Raw genomic sequence first — 18,476 nt, 5'->3', positions numbered from 1 at the left:
CTGTTGACCGGGGTAGGGGTAGCCAGGCGGAAAGCATGGCCAGCCGTAGAAAAATGCTTACTGAAATTCTCAATTTTGGTGGCTTTATCAGTGGTGACAGTGTTTCCTAGCCTCAGTGCAGTGGGCAGCTGGGAGGAGGTGCTCTTATTATTCATGGACTTTACAGTGTCCCAAAACTTTTTGGAGTTTGTGCTACAGGATGCAAATTTCTGTTTGAAAAAACAAACCTTTCGCTTTCCCAAATGCCTGTATGTATTGGTTCCTAACTTCCCTGAAAAGTTGCATATCGCGGGGGGTATTCGATGCTAATGCAGTACGCCACTCGATGGTGTCAGAGGAAGGCCAAAAAAATGGTCAAAGACTCCAGTCACCGAAGTCATAGACTGTTCTCTCTGCTACACGCATGGCAAGCAGTACAGGAGCACTAAGTCTAGGTCCAAAAGACTCCTTAACAGCTTCTACCCCCAAGCCATAAGACTGCTGAACAATTAATCAAATGGCCACCTGGACTATTTACATAGACGACCACTTTGTTTTTCACTAACTCGACTAACCTGTACACCCGCACATTGACTCAGTACCGGTACCCCCTGTATATAGCCTCGGAATTGATATTTTATTGTGTTACTAAATAAACAAAAGTAAAAAATAAAGTAAATATTTTCTTAACTATTTCTTGAACTACATTGTTGGTTAAGGGCTTGTAAGTAAGCATTTCACGATAAGGTCTACACCTGTTGTATTTGGCACAGACACAAATTGATAAGATTTTTATCAGTGAAGGAGTGTGCAGTGCTCATTCTCACCAGCAGATGGCATAGCCTGCCACATGTAGGTCAGAATGCTCAAAGCCCAGTTTGAGCCAGTACATGAATAATGGAGCGAGAGCGCAGCGAGCGAGAGCGCAGCGAGCGAGAGCGCAGCGAGCGAGAGCGCAGCGAGCGAGAGCGCAGGGAGCGAGAGCGCAGGGAGCGAGAGACCAGGGAGCGAGAGCGCAGGGAGCGAGAGACCAGGGAGCGAGAGACCAGGGAGCGAGAGACCAGGGAGCGAGAGACCAGGGAGCGAGAGACCAGGGAGTGAGAGGCCATATGGCAGAGGGACCGCACAGAGAGAACCAAACATCCTTTCCTGGAGCACAAGGACTAATTACCAGACCATAACAGAGCGAGAGAGATGGGGGGGAAGAAAGAGGGAGGGAGAGAAAGATTTTGGCATCTACTCTAAGTGTGGACAGAAGGTTACACGACTGGGGCAAATCATTTCTCCACTGTAGGTCTGTCTGACAGAGAGGAGTGACTGAGCTCATAGCTAGCTGCTTCAGTTAAGTAAGTGTGTGTGTGTGTGTGTGTGTGTGTGTGTGTGTATATGTGTCTGCCTACCTGTGTGCGTTTCTTGGCCTGTGTGAGCACGTGTGTGTCTACCTGCCTACGTGAGTGAGCGTGTGTGTGTCCTTGCCTACGTGCGCCTGCATACGTGTGTACCTGGTCCTCGGTGGCCATGCTCTTCCTCTGCTGAGCAGACTTGTCCATGGCCTCGCTGAGTGACTTGGCGTACTGGACCATGGCTTTGAGCTGGGAGTCAGTCAGCACCCACAGCAGGTCATCTAGGATCAGGATCAGCTTAGAGGCCACCACTTTACAGTCCTTGGACTGGAGATAAACACATTCTACATAGATTATTACATACAAAAGACATTAATACTCATTACAAAAGACAAACATTAATACTCATTATATATAGACCACACACACACACCACATGCTTAATACATACAGGATACAGACACACATACACACCACATGCTTTATACATACAGGATACAGACACACCACATTTCAGTCCTTCATCTGAAGATACACACATTACTTCTTGTGTTGAACCAAAACAGTGTTATTCAAAAGGTGCATTCATCAATGGGTGATCTAATAAAAGTCATCAGACTAGAGAAAACAGACACTCCATATCCATGACTGACTGACTGACTGACTGACTGGAGAAAACAGACACTCCATATCCATGACTGACTGACTGGAGAAAACAGACACTCCATATCCATGACTGACTGATTGACTGACTGGAGAAAACAGACACTCCATATCCATGACTGACTGGAGAAAGTACATACTCAGCACACAGTCATCTGGTACATCTTTGTTTTCACACACACAGACAAAGGAGTGTGCATACAACCCACACACACTTATCTGTTTAAACACACAGTGGCTGCAGGGATTGCTGGTGTGTGAGATAAAGATCTGTTTACTGAAGCTGATTCTGCAGGCTGTTGACCCACAGTGTTCTCTATTCTATTAGACCAAGGACTGTTCTGAGTGCGTGTGTGACTGCGCCGTGTGTGTGTGTGTCGTACCCGTCTCTTGAGAGCAACTGATCTTGGACTGGTTGGTGATGAGGCGGATGTGTGTGCGTGTGACTGTGTCGTATGTGTAGTGTGTGTCCTACCAGTCTCTTCAGAGTGCCACTGATTTCGGGTCAGTGTGTATCAGTGTGCTGTGTGTGCGTCCTACCGGCCTCTTCAGAGTGACATCTAATCTTGGACTGGTTGGTGATGAGGCGGGTGTGTGTGTGTGTTTGCACCCAAGTGTGTGTATGTGTTTCCTTGCCCGCATGTCTGCATGTGTGTGGCGTATTGTACCCGTCTCTTCAGGGTGACTCTGATCTTGGACTGGTTGGTGATCAGGCGGATGGGGGCACTCAGCATCTCGTTCTGGGCACTCTGGATGGCGTCCGCCTCGATGCGGATCATCTGCCAGCTGATCTCCTTAAACGTCAGGATCTGAGGGACGCACAGGTAGCCATGGTTACACACACACTGGGTTACCGTGGTTACACACACTTCCATGCCATGTGTGTATGCAGTGCACCCACCTCTCCTCTGTGTGGGTCCTGTATGCGTGTGAAGCGGAGGTCTGACAGGCTCCAGCTGGTGTTGACGGAGTAGACCTGCAGCTGGCTCAACTCAAAGGAGGCGTTGAACGCCTTGGCACTGATCTTCACCACGATGGAGTTGATGGACAGAGAGATGCCCTCCACCACCTTCTCAGCAAAGCCATACTCACTGGGGGAGTGGGGGAAGAGGAGGAGGTAGGCAATTGAAGGCTGGATTTGGATGAACTGAATGCAGGTGTTTTTTAGTAAAGTATTTTTCAGCCCCATCGCACGTGGACAGGCAGACAAACACCACACACTTACTCACTCATGCACACACAACTACTCTCTGAAAGGGGGGGAGAAAAAGAGAGCCAGCTCCCACCTTTGCCCCGAGGCCGTTGCTATGGGAGATGGGCCGTTGGGAGGGCGGGGCTCATCACAGGTGCTCATCTCCATTACCACCTTGTCCAGGGTCTGGGAGACAGAGATGCAGACGATTACCACACACACACACACACACCAGGGCTAGACATTAACGGTTGTCTGCTTGCCCGTGCAAGTAAAAAAAATTGTCGGACATGAAGAACATAGATTAAGTTGGAATGGACAAGAAAATAAAAAAAGGTTTGGGATTTTTGCACAATGAGGCTACTCCCATCAGAAGTGGATGAGTGTCATCCAGATAGTGTGTAGCACACTGGCCTCAATCTCTGCAGAGCACTTCAGAGGAGAATTATTGTAGGCCTTTATTGACAGGCACGTGCGGGTCTTTCAATCAAATGTCACGAGATGTGTTTTTGAGATCAAAGCGAACATACCCGTTTGCACATTTGTTGATATTTATTGCTAATTAATGATTTATTTGCCCAGTTATAGCTCATTTTTTGTCAGCAATGCAAATCCTAGAAAAGTCATGGTGTTCACATCACTTGCGTGTGCCAGTGGGCCGTTGCCAGAGGGGGGAGAGAGAGAGAGGGGCATTTGTGCAGCAGGTAAAATAATAACAGTGTAGTGTGTCTGGTTAACTATACTGAACAAAAATATAAAAGGCAAGATGCAACAATCAGGAAATTAGTCAATTGAAATAAATTCATTAGGTCCTAATCTATGGATTTCACATGACTGGGCAGGGGCAGAACCATGGGTGGGGATAGGCCCGCCCATTGGGAAGCCAAGCCCAGCCAATCAGAATGAGTTTTTCCCAACAAAATGGCTTTATTACAGGCAGACGATCCCGCAGGTGAAGAACCCGGATGTGGAGGTCTTGGGCTGGCGTGGTTACACGTGGTCTGAGGTTGTGAGGCCGGTTGGAAGTACTGCCAAATTCTCTAAAACGACGTTGAAGGCAGCTTATGGTATGGAAATGAACAGTCAATTCTCTGCCAACAGCTCTGGTGGACATTCCTGCAGTCAACATGCCAATTGTACGCTCCCTCAAAACTTAAGACATCTGTGGCCTTTTATTGTCCCTAGCAAAAGGTGCACCTGTGTAATGAGCATGCTGTTAATCAGCTTCTTGATATGCAAAGGAGAAATGCTCACTAACAGGGATGTAAAAATGTATACTTTTTTCAGCTCATGAAACCAACACTTAACATGTTGTTTATATTTTTGTTCAGTGTAGATGGCCAATTCAAAACATATTGTAGTTTGTCTGGTTATCTCGCTAGTTAGCTATTAGCATGTATTAATGTCATTGTCATGTCCGATGTCCTAAAATAACTTTCCACCGGCACTTGTGTATAACCGCAAATGGCCGACACACAGTTGATACAGGTGCATAGTTGATGAAACCAGTGCTGCATACTCCAAGTGAAAAACAGTCACAAACGCACAAAATTGGCTTGGATTCTCCTCTATTCAATACTGGCCATGTAATTCTGACTATTTTAAATACACTGCTCAAAAAAATAAAGGGAACACTTAAACAACACAATGTAACTCCAAGTCAATCACACTTCTGTGAAATCAAACTGTCCACTTAGGAAGCAACACTGATTGACAATAAATTTCACATGCTGTTGTGCAAATGGAATAGACAAAAGGTGGAAATTATAGGCAATTAGCAAGACACCCCCAATAAAGGAGTGATTCTGCAGGTGGTGACCACAGACCACTTCTCAGTTCCTATGCTTCCTGGCTGATGTTTTGGTCACTTTTGAATGCTGGCGGTGCTCTCACTCTAGTGGTAGCATGAGACGGAGTCTACAACCCACACAAGTGGCTCAGGTAGTGCAGCTCATCCAGGATGGCACATCAATGCGAGCTGTGGCAAGAAGGTTTGCTGTGTCTGTCAGCGTAGTGTCCAGAGCATGGAGGCGCTACCAGGAGACAGGCCAGTACATCAGGAGACGTGGAAGAGACTGTAGGAGGGCAACAACCCAGCAGCAGGACCGCTACCTCCGCCTTTGAGCAGGAGGAGCACTGCCAGAGCCCTGCAAAATGACCTCCAGCAGGCCACAAATGTGTTTCGGGGGGGACGCATGACTCGACCTTCGCCTCCCGAGCACGTTGGGGAGTTGCAGCGATGAGACAAAATCAAAATAGGGGAGAAAAAAGGGTAAACATTTTTGTTCTAAACAAACTGCACTCCCAGTAGCTCTCCAGATGGAGGGTTGACGGAGCACGTGTTTTATACAGTAGCTCTCCAGATGGAGGGTTGACGGAGCACGTGTTTTATACAGTAGCTCTCCAGATGGAGGGTTGACGGAGCACGTGTTTTATACAGTAGCTCTCCAGATGGAGGGTTGACGGAGCACGTGTTTTATACAGTAGCTCTCCAGATGGAGGGTTGACGGAGCACGTGTTTTATACAGTAGCTCTCCAGATGGAGGGTTGACAGAGCACATGTTTTATACAGTAGGCTATCAGGGCAGTATTTTACTTTGTGGGGAGTTAGGTGCCTTGCTCAAGGCCACAACGGCAGGAGATGGTGTATAATACATGGGATCAGAGAGCAGCAGCCTTCCATTTCTCAATACCAGTGATAATAATGAAGGTTATTTTGGTTCCTTGCGTCATACAACACAATCCTCAGTCACCTTATTTGCCCATGATGTTACGTGCCTTTTTTTTTTTAGGGGGGGGAACAAGTGGCTAAAACAGTTGTAACGTGTCAGCAATAGGGGGAAGAGGGCGGGACTTACCAGAGAGATGGGGTGGGTCTTCAGCTTGGTCCATGGGATCTGTCAATGAAGACAAGGAATTAGAGTCAGGCAGTCATACTCAGATAAGTGACAGTAATATTGGTTCAATATCATACACCTGCAATCTAGTCGGCCCAACAACATCGGCACAGCCAAAATATGATCATATTTTCTTGTATTTAACCTATGTGCTAAATAGTCCCATATTCCTTATATATTTTTCTGAAATACATATGAATGTGTCTATTCCTGAAATAAATGTAATCGCTGTGAATGTAAATCAGCTGAAATGAATGGAATTGGGCCGCTCCAAGAGAATGAATCAAGGAGACAGTCTAGAGAAGCAGTCAGAGTGCCAGCACATTCCACTCCTCCCCAAACTACACTAATCCCTCTGAGCGGACCCGCTTAATCATGCCCGTGTCAAATCAAATAGCTTTTACGCCAAAGAGTAATCTGCAGATTTGGGCATGTTCATCTTCCCCCACGAGTGACTCCCCGTTAAAAGGCTATAAACACTGAAATAAATATTTAGATAAGTGGCGCTAATTGAATTACTACACTAAAACTGTATTTGACTTCTTCAGTCATTGTACTGAAATGGTTTAGCAGAGCCTGCACCTGTAGGTGAGGTTGGAGCAGAGATTTAGACAAGGAAATGAACAGTTTTTGGGTGCCTGAGTTGTGGGTTTGTGTGTGTCCGCTCCAATGAGGATGGGCATGTGTATTGTAACAGAAGATGGTGTGCGCAACTGTATGCGTGTTGGCATCTAAATCAGACAGAGAGAGTGATCTCTTCTATAGCCTAAGAGTTAGAGGAGTTAAACTACAGCTGGGGGACTCACACACACCCTCTTTTTCTCTCTAGATCAGTGGGAGCTATTAGCTGCAGGTTCCTCTTGGCCCAAGCCCACTGGTCCTCCCCGGCTAAGTGGGCCCAAGCCCACTGGTCCTCCCCGGCTAAGTGGGCCCAAGCCCACTGGTCCTCCCCGGCTAAGTGGGCCCAAGCCCACTGGTCCTCCCCGGCTAAGTGGGCCCAAGCCCACTGGTCCTCCCCGGCTAAGTGGGCCCAAGCCCACTGGTCCTCCCCGGCTAAGTGGGCCCAAGCCCACTGGTCCTCCCCGGCTAAGTGGGCCCAAGCCCACTGGTCCTCCCCGGCTAAGTGGGCCCAAGCCCACTGGTCCTCCCCGGCTAAGTGGGCCCAAGCCCACTGGTCCTCCCCGGCTAAGTGGGCCCAAGCCCACTGGTCCTCCCCGGCTAAGTGGGCCCAAGCCCACTATTTCACTGTTCCTATTGGCTAGATGACCAGAACTCTGTGACGCACTGGCAAAACGCCAAGGACTAACGTGGTGGCCTCTAAGCTGATCCTGATCCTAGATGACCTGCTGTGGGTGCTGACTGACTCCCAGCTCAAAGCCATGGTCCAGTACGCCAAGTCACTCAGCGAGGCCATGGACAAGTCTGCTCAGCAGAGGAAGAGCATGGCCACCGAAGACCAGGTACACAGACGCGCATGCAAGCACGCATTACCTCAATGATTGGGCTATTACGACTGCAGCATTGCACCAAGGACAATGCACAGCAAGTGTGACACATCAATAAAGCTAAGTTAGTGACACTCAATGGGCCTCGTCTAGGAAAACAGCCAGACAGACTTAACTTGAGGCAATTTCAGAAGACAAAACTTTATCCTTTCACAGTTTCATCGCTGGGCGGCTCCCCACTCTACTTGTTAGAATATATTGCCTGCTATGTAAAAGGGAAGGTCATGAGACAGGGATAAAATGAAGTTCCGAGACAGCAGAGATAAAATACAAGAGAGAATCATTAGCGCAAAGAAAACAGAGGGGGTTTCAGAAGAGGAAGGAGAATGCTGGTAGTAGAGACCTGAGTAACAGAGTTTGTTGTTATGCTGCTCCATTCACTCCAGCGAGTGTCAGATGATGTGCGCATACAGACATTCACACACACAGTTCCTCTCAGTGCACTTCTATATCCACCGCTATCATTACGATGGAGACAAAGGAGAATGAAAGAGAGTGGGAGAGAGTGAGATTGGGGTGAGAGAGGGTGGGCAGGGGGAGAGAGATGAGGTAGCAGACAGTAAAATATGGACTAAGATGGTGGGGTCCATCTGAGGAGCGGGACAAAGTGCGAAAGCACTGCCCAGAGTGCAGGTGCGTGTGCGCATGTCTCCCTCTCTCTTACCCGGATGGCAGCCTTGTTGCAGCCCACTTTGTTGATGGCCAGCCAGGTGGGCAGGTCCAACATGCTCTGCAGAACCTCCTCATCCAGCTCCAGGTTGGTGAGCTGGCCCTCGCCCTTCAACGTGCTCAGGTTGATCTTGTCTGGGGACAGGTTCTTAGCAAACCTGCAGGGGGAGGAGGAAGGAGAGGGGGAAATTAGTATTGTTGTTATTCATTCAACATCAAGGAAAGAAGCCCTTAACATACATCATCATAACTACAAATACAAGACACCCTTGCTTTTGAGAGGGAGAGACTAAGCTTAAGATAGGAGAGAGAATTGCATTTAACCTGTCTTTATTGGCACAATTCATTAGAGTACAGTCCCCCTCTCTCCCTCACCACCAGGGAGAAGAGAGAAAAATAAAGGCAGTTGGCACACAGTTCGGACACTCATCGGACAAGAAAGATAATGGACAAGGAAAGAAAGACAGAAGAGAGAGGGATAGTCTGGAAGAGACAAGGGAGCCAACCAAATCAGCCTGTTAAAAGTGGTGAGCAAACTTTTGGATTTTTTTGTTGATCAATTAAAGTTATTTTACAGAAAACTAATTAACAACAGACTTTCTGCATGCTTATTGGGAAGAGCACTCAACATGCTCGGCACTGACAAATGACTGATGTTTAGCTGAAAGAAATTGATATTAAGAAGATAGTGGGAACTGTTTTGTTAGACTTCAGTGCAGCTTTTGATGTCATTGATCATAACCTATTGCTGAAAAAAACATAGGTGTTATCGATTTGCATCATCTGCCTTATTATGGACTGAGAGTTACCTATTTAATAAAACTCAGAGGGTTTTCGTTAATGGAAGCCTATCTCATTCAAATTAATTTCAGTGTGGTGTACCGCAGGGCAGCCTGCTAGGGCCATTGTTTTCTGTTTTTACAAATGACCTTCCACTGACCTTGAATAAGGCCTGTGTGTCAATGTACGATGACGACTCAACAGTATACACGTCGGCTACAACAGTAAAATAAATAACTGACACTCTTAACATTGATCTCCAGTCAGTTTTAGAATTGGTAACTAGCAATAGGCTGGTGCAAAATATCAAAACTAAAAGCATAATTTTGGGGAGAAATTACTCTCTCAACACTAAACCTTGTTTAAATCTATTATTGAATAATGTGGCTATTGAGCAAGTTGAGGAGACTAAACTGCTGGGTGTAACCCTAGATAGCAAGCTTTCATGGTCAAAACATAGACTCAATGGTTGCTAAAATGAGAAGAGGTCTGTCCAGACAGATCCTACAGGCCCTAGTTTTGTTGCACCTTGACTACTGCCCAGCTGTGTGGTCATGTGTGGCAAAGGACATAGATAAATTGCAGTTGATTCAGACCAAAGCAGCACGTATCGCACTTAGATGTACACGGAGGGTGAATGTCAGTAACATGCACGTCAATCTCTCCTGCCTCAAAATTGAGGATAGATTGACTGCATCACTATTGGTCTTTGTGTGAGGTGTGATGTGTTGAAGGTACCGAACTGTCTGTTCATGCAGTTGGCACACAGTTTGGACACTCATCGGTACAACACAAGACATGCAATCAGGTCTCTTCAAAGTCCCCAGGTCCAGAACATAGGCTGGGAAACACAGTGTTAAATAGTCATGACTACATGGAACTCTGCCACCCCAGGTAACTCAAGCTAGGATTAAAAACAGATAAAAAGAACAGCTAACTGCACAAAGGGGCCTGTGGAGAGACAACCATTTTTTATATACATATCTTGAATTGTAATTTGCACTGTACTATGTATTAGACCTAGATATTGTGCATATACTGATATGTAGGCTAGGTGGGATGTTTTAAATTTATGTATTTCAGTCCTTGACTAATAATGTTCTGTACTAGGTCATGTTTCATGTGGACCCCAGGAAGAGTAGCTGATGCTTTTTCAGCGGCTAATGGGGAACCTAATAAATACCAGTACCCAGAGGAGAGGCCAGATAGTAAAACAGAGAGAGATGAGGTAGGCCTATAGGCCTGTTATGGAACATTATAGAGTTCTGCTGAAAGTCAAATTACAGACTTGGAAAAGAGGGAGACAGTGACATGTCTGCTGCCTCTTAAAACAACCGTACTCACGGGTGTGTGTGAACTTTAGGGTCACACTGTCTCAACTGTAAGGGTTTCCCAACTCGTATCTTTCATCAGAGGTAGCACAGCCAATGAGTGTGTGTCCTGGATGCGCATGGGTGGGTTCCATCGCTAGGCCCCGCTCAAAGCTCCAACACACACTGTGCCCATGACCTTGTGCCATAGTCCCTAGACTCCCTAACACAGTTTGTGGTTAGTAGTTAGCCAAACACCCACATACCAGGCAAAAGGTCATTGTCTTAATTACTGTTTACAGATAAAGAATTCCCAGTAACTCAGACAGATTTTATCAATCCACATTACACACAACAACCTGTGTGTGTTCGTACACCACAAGTGTGTGTGTGTCCATATACAGCCTGTTTGACTACGTTAACTCTCATTTTATCGATCTACATTACACCACAACCTAAGCACGACGACACACTGTCAACACACACACAAATGTTATTGAAGCAGACTGCCACAGTTTGACTGCTGTAATCTTGTTAGCTACCTGGTTGGCAGGCAGCTAATCTGGCACAGATAGATAGAAGCACCATGCTCTTAAATAGGACTAGATCTAAAAGCTCCCAACTGTGCTGCAACATTCAGCCAATATTTAAATAACCGCTAGACAGATTCACAACTCTGATACAACCGATGGCCTGGTATATAGCATGATTCATTTGTCCCACATCACAACCCATAGGCTATACCATATTGAAGACAATAAGATGAAGTAACCCTTACACGCTGATCTGAGGTCAGATTTCACGCTTCAACCAACTGTTGAGGTTAGGATTGGGGAGGGTAAGTTGATCCTAGATCTGTGATTTGGGGCAGCAACTCCCTTTCTAGTAATTATTCATCTAGTCAAGACTCTCAGCAGAGCGTGCGGAGCAGAGGGACAGTGTGAACGGGCCACACACACACACGCGCGCGCGCGAGAGAGAGAGCTCTGGTACAGCGAACTCTTATACTTCGGTCAGTTGTGTTGCTGACTGTGGCCATAAGGAAGTTGCAAGATCCGATCAGCTTCTCTGGCCTATCGCACTCACTCCCACACAGAATGACTGGAAACAGCTCATTAAACTTCCCCTGTACCTACCTCATTCCTGATCAAGCTTTTGTTTAGGTAGTTCCCTTATATGGGCTAACCTTTCTAGGAGATCTTTTTGAGCTTTTTCTAATGTAGGTTACTTTTCTGCCGACTGGGTTCTACAGTCGTGGCCAAAAGTTGAGAATGACACAAATATTAATTTTCAAAGTCTGCTGCCTCAGTTTGTATGATGGCAATTTGCATATACTCCAGAATGTTATGAAGAGTGATCAGATGAAATTGCAATTAATTGCAAAGTCCCTCATTGCCATGCAAATGAACTGAATCCCCAAAAAACATTTCCACTGCATTTCAGACATGCCACAAAAGGACCAGCTGACATGTCAGTGATTCTCTCGTTAACACAGGTGTGAGTGTTGACGAGGACAAGGCTGGAGATCACCCTGTCATGCTGATTGAGTTTGAATAACAGACTTGAAGCTTCCAAAGGAGGGTGGTGCTTGGAATCATTGTTCTTCCTCTGTCAATCATGGTTACCTGCAAGGAAACACGTGCCGTCATCATTACTTTGCACAAAAAGGGCTTCACAGGCAAGGATATTGCTGCCAGTAAGATTGCACCTAAATTAACCATTTATCGGATCATCAAGAACTTCAAGGAGAGCGGTTCAATTGTTGTGAAGAAGGCTTCGGGGCACCCAAGAAAGTCCAGCAAGCGCCAGGACCGTCTCCTAAAGTTGATTCAGCTGCAGGATCAGGGCACCACCAGTACAGTGCTTGCTCGGGAATGGCAGCAGGCAGGTGTGAGTGCATCTGCACGCACAGTGAGGCTAAGACTTTTGGAGGATGGCCTGGTGTCAAGAAGGGCAGCATAAGAAGCCACTTCTCTCCAGGACAAACATCAGGGACAGACTGATATTCTGCAAAAGTTACAGGGATTGGACTGCTGAGGACTGGGGTAAAGTGATTTTTTCTGATGAATCCCCTTTCCGATTGTTTGGGGCAGCCGGAAAAAAGCTTGTCCGGAGAAGACAAGGTGAGCGCCACCATCAGTCCTGTGTCATACAAGCAGTAAAGTATCCTGAGAACATTCATGTGTGGGGTTGCTTCTCAGCCAAGGGGAGTGGGATCACTCACAATTTTGCCTAAGAACACAGCCATGAATAAAGAATGGTACCAACACATCCTCCGAGAGCAACTTCTCCCAACCATCCAGGAACAGTTTGGCAACGAACAATGCCTTTTCCAGCATGATGGAGCACCTTGCCATAAGGCAAAAGTGATAACTAAGTGGCTCGGGGAACAAAACATCGATATTTTGGATCCATGGCCAGGAAACTCCCCAGACCTTAATCCCATTGAGAACTTGTGGTCAATCCTCAAGAGGCGGGTGGACAAACAAAACCCCACAAATTCTGACAAACTCCAAGCATTGATTATGCAAGAATGGGCTGCCATCAGTCAGGATGTGGCCCAGAAGTTAATTGACAGCATGCCAGGGCGGATTGCAGAGGTCTTGAAAAAGAAGGGTCAACACTGCAAATATTGACTCTTGCATCAACTTCATGTAATTGTCAATAAAAGCCTTTGACACTTATGACATGCTTGTAATTATACTTCAGTATTCCATAGTAACATCTGACAAAAATATCTAAAGATACTGAAGCAGCAAACTTTGTGGAAATTAATATTTGTCATTCTCAAAACTTTTGGCCACGACTGTAGATGTTCCATGACTAAATTGTGTGCTGATCTTTGTTGGCTGTTTTGTTCAGTCTCAAATGGGACAAAAAATTATTAGAAGACAGTAAAAATACCCTAAAACATTGTTAGAATCTGCCCTAGAGTAGAGGTATTAAATAAATTATTTTACAACAGAAGTTGAAGGAGACTAACTGGATTGAGGTGGATGATTAGGTGGCTGAGGTATTAGGCGAGGCCAGGTTAAATTAAGCCAAGGCACCAGGGTTAACACCCATACACCTCATTTATATTAGCATGATTCACCCACTCTTCACCGTCATAGCTGGTGTTGGTGTGTGTTTGTCTGTATTACACACACAACTTTTGGCCATGGTCTCTACAGGTTTTGTAATTGGGGCCTGTAAGGCTAACCTTCTCCCTGCCTCCATCAGAGCCATAAATATTACATTGCTCCGGAGCCCTGTGTGTGCGCCATTCGGTTGGCCACACGGTTCGTTGCTGATGTGTGTATTGTCGTCGGACCCACAGGAGATCCCCCACCTTTGACTGACTCAATCTAAACAAGGGATGACAAGGTCACTTTGTCTGGCGCAACCTTCCTCAGGATACACAGACACACATTTGGGTTATTCTTTGAGGGATAAACCAGTCGCCTGGCAGAACTTATTCAATTCAGTAGTCTCTGCAAAGATAGAAAGTGTGTGTGCGCGCGTGAGTCCATTCTTCAGATTAAATTAGAAAATCAACTTGATTAGATGAACCTATGATCTAACTGCAGATGATCTGTTTCTGTTCTCACAACTCACTGGAAATAGACCAATGAAACCTGCCCTGGTGCTGGAGTAATGGCCTTGATTTTATTAAGCCTAAGTACAACGCTTGTGTCCAATCTGACAACACGGTCTTCATTGAGTTGGCGTGTGTGCTCCTAACAATGTCTTTACTCTATTAAACATGTGGCCATTATCACAACACTGCCTTCTGTTAGTGTTTTCCTATTGTTTCAGAGTCTATTCCATGAAGTGGACTAGTATATTGGATATTGTTCACCTATCACCATTTTAGCACTATTGGTTAGAGCCTGTAAGTAAGCATTTCACTGTAAGGTCGACTACAGCGCACGTGACACAAACTGATTTGATAGTGGCGCGTCCATTTTGAAAATACTGTCTTAAGTCTTCTAGTTAATGTCCTTATATCATGTGTTCCAATTGGTTTCTTCTTCACTATCAAGTACACTAGCATCCATTTTGGATAGACTATTTTCTATGAGTTATTGTGGAGAAAATAGGCCTTATTTCTTTATTGCAAATGACGCCCAAGTCTTTAAGCTAGTAAAGTAGACCTAACTCCACAAAGGCTGTGTGTTAAACGGTTTCCCTTCGAGAAGCAACTCATTCCATTAGTCACTTTTGTTTCCTGTGTTGCTTTTGACTGAGCCTGCAAAGCTGGTTAGCACAAGCAGGTTTGAATGAATAAGGAAATAACTGAATTCCAAAACTTCAGCACCTTTTTCCCAAAGCATGTTCCTCACTGTCATTTTTGGAATGTTCTTAGATTAAAACACTCTTCCTAGCCAGCCCCTTTCCGTCTTCTCTCTCCGACTCTGACCCTGTGGTTAATATTTTTATTTAGCGGCTGTGTGTGTCACAGTGTGTGTGTAGGTATTCCTCCATCTATCATCCGCCCATCAGTCCAGTCACATTCCTGCACGCATCATCAAGCCGTGCCACAGAGACCAATAGTTGAATCAAATGTGTTAGTGCTGGGCTAGAACAAAAATGTTCACCAACAGTTAGGGTCCCCTAGGAATGAAATGTTGAGGAGTAACACTGACATAGCCTGCCAGACAGAGGAGAAGATAAGATGTAAAGAGAAAGAGATGGACAGATACATCGAGAGAAAGACAGACGGGGCTAGAGCTGAGCATGTGACTGAAGCAACGTTGACACCTGATCACAGTGAGCCTCAGTAGAATGAATATTTAACAGCACAGGCCAGGGCTCCCAGACGCACTCAATACTGACTGGACCACACACACACCTCTGTGTGTGTTTTCTTTAAGGTCACATCAGTGTGTGTGTGTGTGTGTTGTTTATGCGTGCACGTTTAAGAGTCTCTGCGTGTGTGTGCATGTAACCCCAGACCCTGCTATGTCTGGCCCTGGTCGTCGATACCTGAGCCTATTGGTTTAATGGGGAGAGTGACATCATCAACTCACCCTTGGGACCACCTGAGAGCAGCACACTGTTGGTGGAAACACCTCACACCACCAGCCACACTCACATTGTGTGTGTGTGTGTGTGTGTTCCCAAAGGCCAATGTTTTGACATACAACAAGGCCTCGAAGGCAAGAGTCAGCCTTTCTCTCTTGCCTTCAGGAGGTCATTGCAGATAGAAACACTCCTAGTATAGCACGGACATGATGTTATCCTAGTCTACATGACAGAGAAGCATGGCTGTTCTACATTATATATTTCTATCTGAACATTGATATGTTGCACCTCATTGAGTGGAACCCTGGTGAATATGCCCCAAGCATTGACTTTGCTTGACATCACTATAATGAGCAGTGGGTTTGGCTTCTTCCAAGCAGGTCTGCTTCAAATGCACGACCAATCACGTAACGACCCTTGGAACTAATAATGACATAATTCCCCCGGTCCTGCTGATGCTAACAGTAATGTACACACACAATCCAATGTTGTAGGACACTAAAGCTTTGTTCACATTGGCAGTTTGAAGTGAGTCAGATCCTATTTTGTTGAATATCCGATTCAAATCTGTTCTTTTTCCTGCAGTCTTAATAGCCAAAAGCACATAAAATTGGTTATTTCAGGCCACATTTCAAACCACCTTCATAGGCTGTTTGAAATCAGATACAAATCTGATTCCTGGCCATGCGACTTATGTCTGAATGGTCAAATACGATTTATTTGCCTTCAAGTGGTTTTCAAACTTAGCTACTATCTAGGAACAAGATATGCCTAATATGTTGACAGTAAAAAAAAAATTTTTTTAAAAGTGGTAGCTAACTAGCTTGTTAATTGTTTACAAACAAATGAGTGAATGTGCTAGAAACAGCTACCAAACAGCTACTGTTACCTAGCTAGCTAGTTGACTGCTGTGGCTAGCCAAAAATGACTAATTTTTCAAGTTGGATCATCTTATCCTTGAGACTTAAAAAAAAAGCGTTCTTCCACTATGATTTTAAACATTCAAATCAACTGGGACACATCCATGACAGGCATTGTTGTCACTTTAGCTTGATACATAACTTCTAACTGATAGGAAGCACCACCATCAATCAGTCTACACCACTGCACAGACCCATCATTACTATGAATACTGGCTTACCCATGTCAGCAAATGTCTGAACACACATCGGATTTAGTCATTTTTAACTTGCTGTTTGGACAGTCAGTATTCCGAAACAGATTTGAAATACAAAACTGACTTGAGCATTAAGGCCTACAGTGTGAACAAGGCTTAAAAGGAAATGACAGTCATGGCTGTGAATGTAAAACTTGGCTGTGGCCATTGTTTGTGGGACGATGAAGGACACAGCAACCACTAGCCATCAAAGCCTCTGCCTTGCCGCATAAATACCAAGGGCTCCGCTGGCAATAATGAAAGTCAAGGGCTTTTGTTCACAATGCATGGCAGGAAGCAATGCATTAAAAAGCATAATACACTTTCCCCTTTCTAAAGCTACAACACTTGTTTAACTGCATTGTGTGTGACTATAACAAAGCTTACTGTTCTAGGTCAATCCAAAACAGTTTGCAAGTCATTCATTCTTATCCAGCCGGTAACATGGGAGGTTCAACCTACATCTAAAAGGTTCAAGGTTTTATCTAAGCTTTTATTTTTATAGGCGTTATTATGTGTTGTTTAAAGCCAGTTTTCTAGGAGCTACAGGTGTAAGGACGTGAATGCTCTTGGATCATTATCAGTCAGTCGTAGGTAGTTTCAACTGAATGTGATGGGGCAACTTATGTTATTACGGAGAAGTTCTCCCCTCAAATATAATGGGTAAGGATTTCAATGAACTTCCCTCGAGGCACCAACCTGGAACAATAAATAATGCATGTGCCTAGCTGAAAGCTGTCGATAACAATGAGTAGGACAACTGATGACTGTGTTGCAAACATAGGGACTATATTGTGTAGACTCAGTCTCAGGTGTAGTCTTTTCTCTCCATGACCCGTGAAAAATATTTCACACTTCACTAGCTGATTAAATGTGTCTATTAATCCTTTATCAAATACTTGTGAGGGGAAAAGGTGGCGCGAAACTTTGCCTACTACAACAAACAAGGCCTCTATCTTCCCTGCTCAGTGTCCATGGTACTGGCAAACAAACAAGGCATGTGTGTATGAGGTGTACAGGTGCTTAGTCATCTCTATGCTGTGGAAGGTGCATTATTATCCCAAACTGCTAATGCAAGCAAGAGCAGACATACATACAGCCCCGGTGCAAGTAAATACAATAGAGCAGGGGTGTCAAACTCAATCCATGGAGGGCCGAGTGTCTGCTGATTTTTGATTAAGACCTAGACAACCAGATGAGGGGAGTTCCTTACTAATCAGTGATCTTAATTAATCAATCAAGTACAAGGGAGGAACAAAACCTGCAGACACTCACCCCGCCGTTGAATGAGTTTGGCAAATGTGCAATAGAGCAGAGTTCTCCAATCTCGGTCCTGGGGCCTCTCCGGGTGCACATTTAGTTTTTTGCCCTAGCACTACAGCTGCGGATTCAAATAACCAACTAATCATCAAGTATTGATTAGGACGAGTTTGGGGAACCCTGCAGTAGAGAGTAAAGTTGGTGTGTTCCACTCAGAATGGCTCCCGAGTGGTGCAGCGGTCTAAGGGGCGTCACTACAGACACCCTGGTTCGATTCCAGGCTGTATCACAACCTGCCGTGATTAGGAGTCCCATAGGGCTGCGCACAATTAGCCCAGCGTCGTCCATGTTTGGCCGGTGTAGGCTGTCATTGTAAATAAGAATTTGTTCTTAACTGACTTGCCTAGTTAAATAAAGGTTAAATTAAAAATTAAAAAATTTAAATGGCCTAAAATGACTTAACTTTCCCCGATGTGGCAACCTGGTCTCAGAGCATTTCCTATTATTCTGCACGGAAACCCAAGACACTATATTTAGTATGATATGTAACATAAGACCTATGGTTACTTTAAGGGAAAACTCAAAAGTGGGGTGGTTGGTTGCTCCGGGTGGGCGTATACCGTGAACGTCTAGCAACTAAAAGGTTGTAAGTTTGAATATCATCATGGACAACTTTAGCATTTTACCAACTACTTTTTAGGTACTTTGCTACTAC

At 45.2% G+C, this 18,476-nt stretch overlaps 1 protein-coding gene across 4 annotated transcripts in view; it reads right to left on the bottom strand.

The window, feature by feature from the left end:
* The window catches only part of LOC120050017 (UHRF1-binding protein 1-like), a 54,543-nt gene that overhangs the window by 34,971 nt on the left and 1,096 nt on the right, over positions 1-18,476 (bottom strand). For all 4 annotated transcript variants that reach the window (XR_005477152.1, XM_038996601.1, XM_038996598.1 and 1 more), the window contains exons 2-7: positions 8,244-8,406; positions 6,036-6,074; positions 3,272-3,363; positions 2,887-3,076; positions 2,654-2,794; positions 1,482-1,649 (exon numbers count right to left, since the gene is read on the bottom strand). Coding sequence is in view for 3 of the 4 variants with exons in the window: in XM_038996601.1 (XP_038852529.1) it covers positions 1,482-1,649; positions 2,654-2,794; positions 2,887-3,076; positions 3,272-3,363; positions 6,036-6,074; positions 8,244-8,406 (793 nt within the window). In the remaining variant the exon portion in view is untranslated. The remainder of the gene's footprint in view (positions 1-1,481; positions 1,650-2,653; positions 2,795-2,886; positions 3,077-3,271; positions 3,364-6,035; positions 6,075-8,243; positions 8,407-18,476) is intronic.

The sequence above is a fragment of the Salvelinus namaycush genome, chromosome 6, assembly GCF_016432855.1.
Source record: "Salvelinus namaycush isolate Seneca chromosome 6, SaNama_1.0, whole genome shotgun sequence".
Taxonomy (NCBI): Eukaryota; Metazoa; Chordata; class Actinopteri; order Salmoniformes; family Salmonidae; genus Salvelinus; species Salvelinus namaycush.
This window is presented reverse-complemented; position numbering and strand designations above follow the sequence as displayed.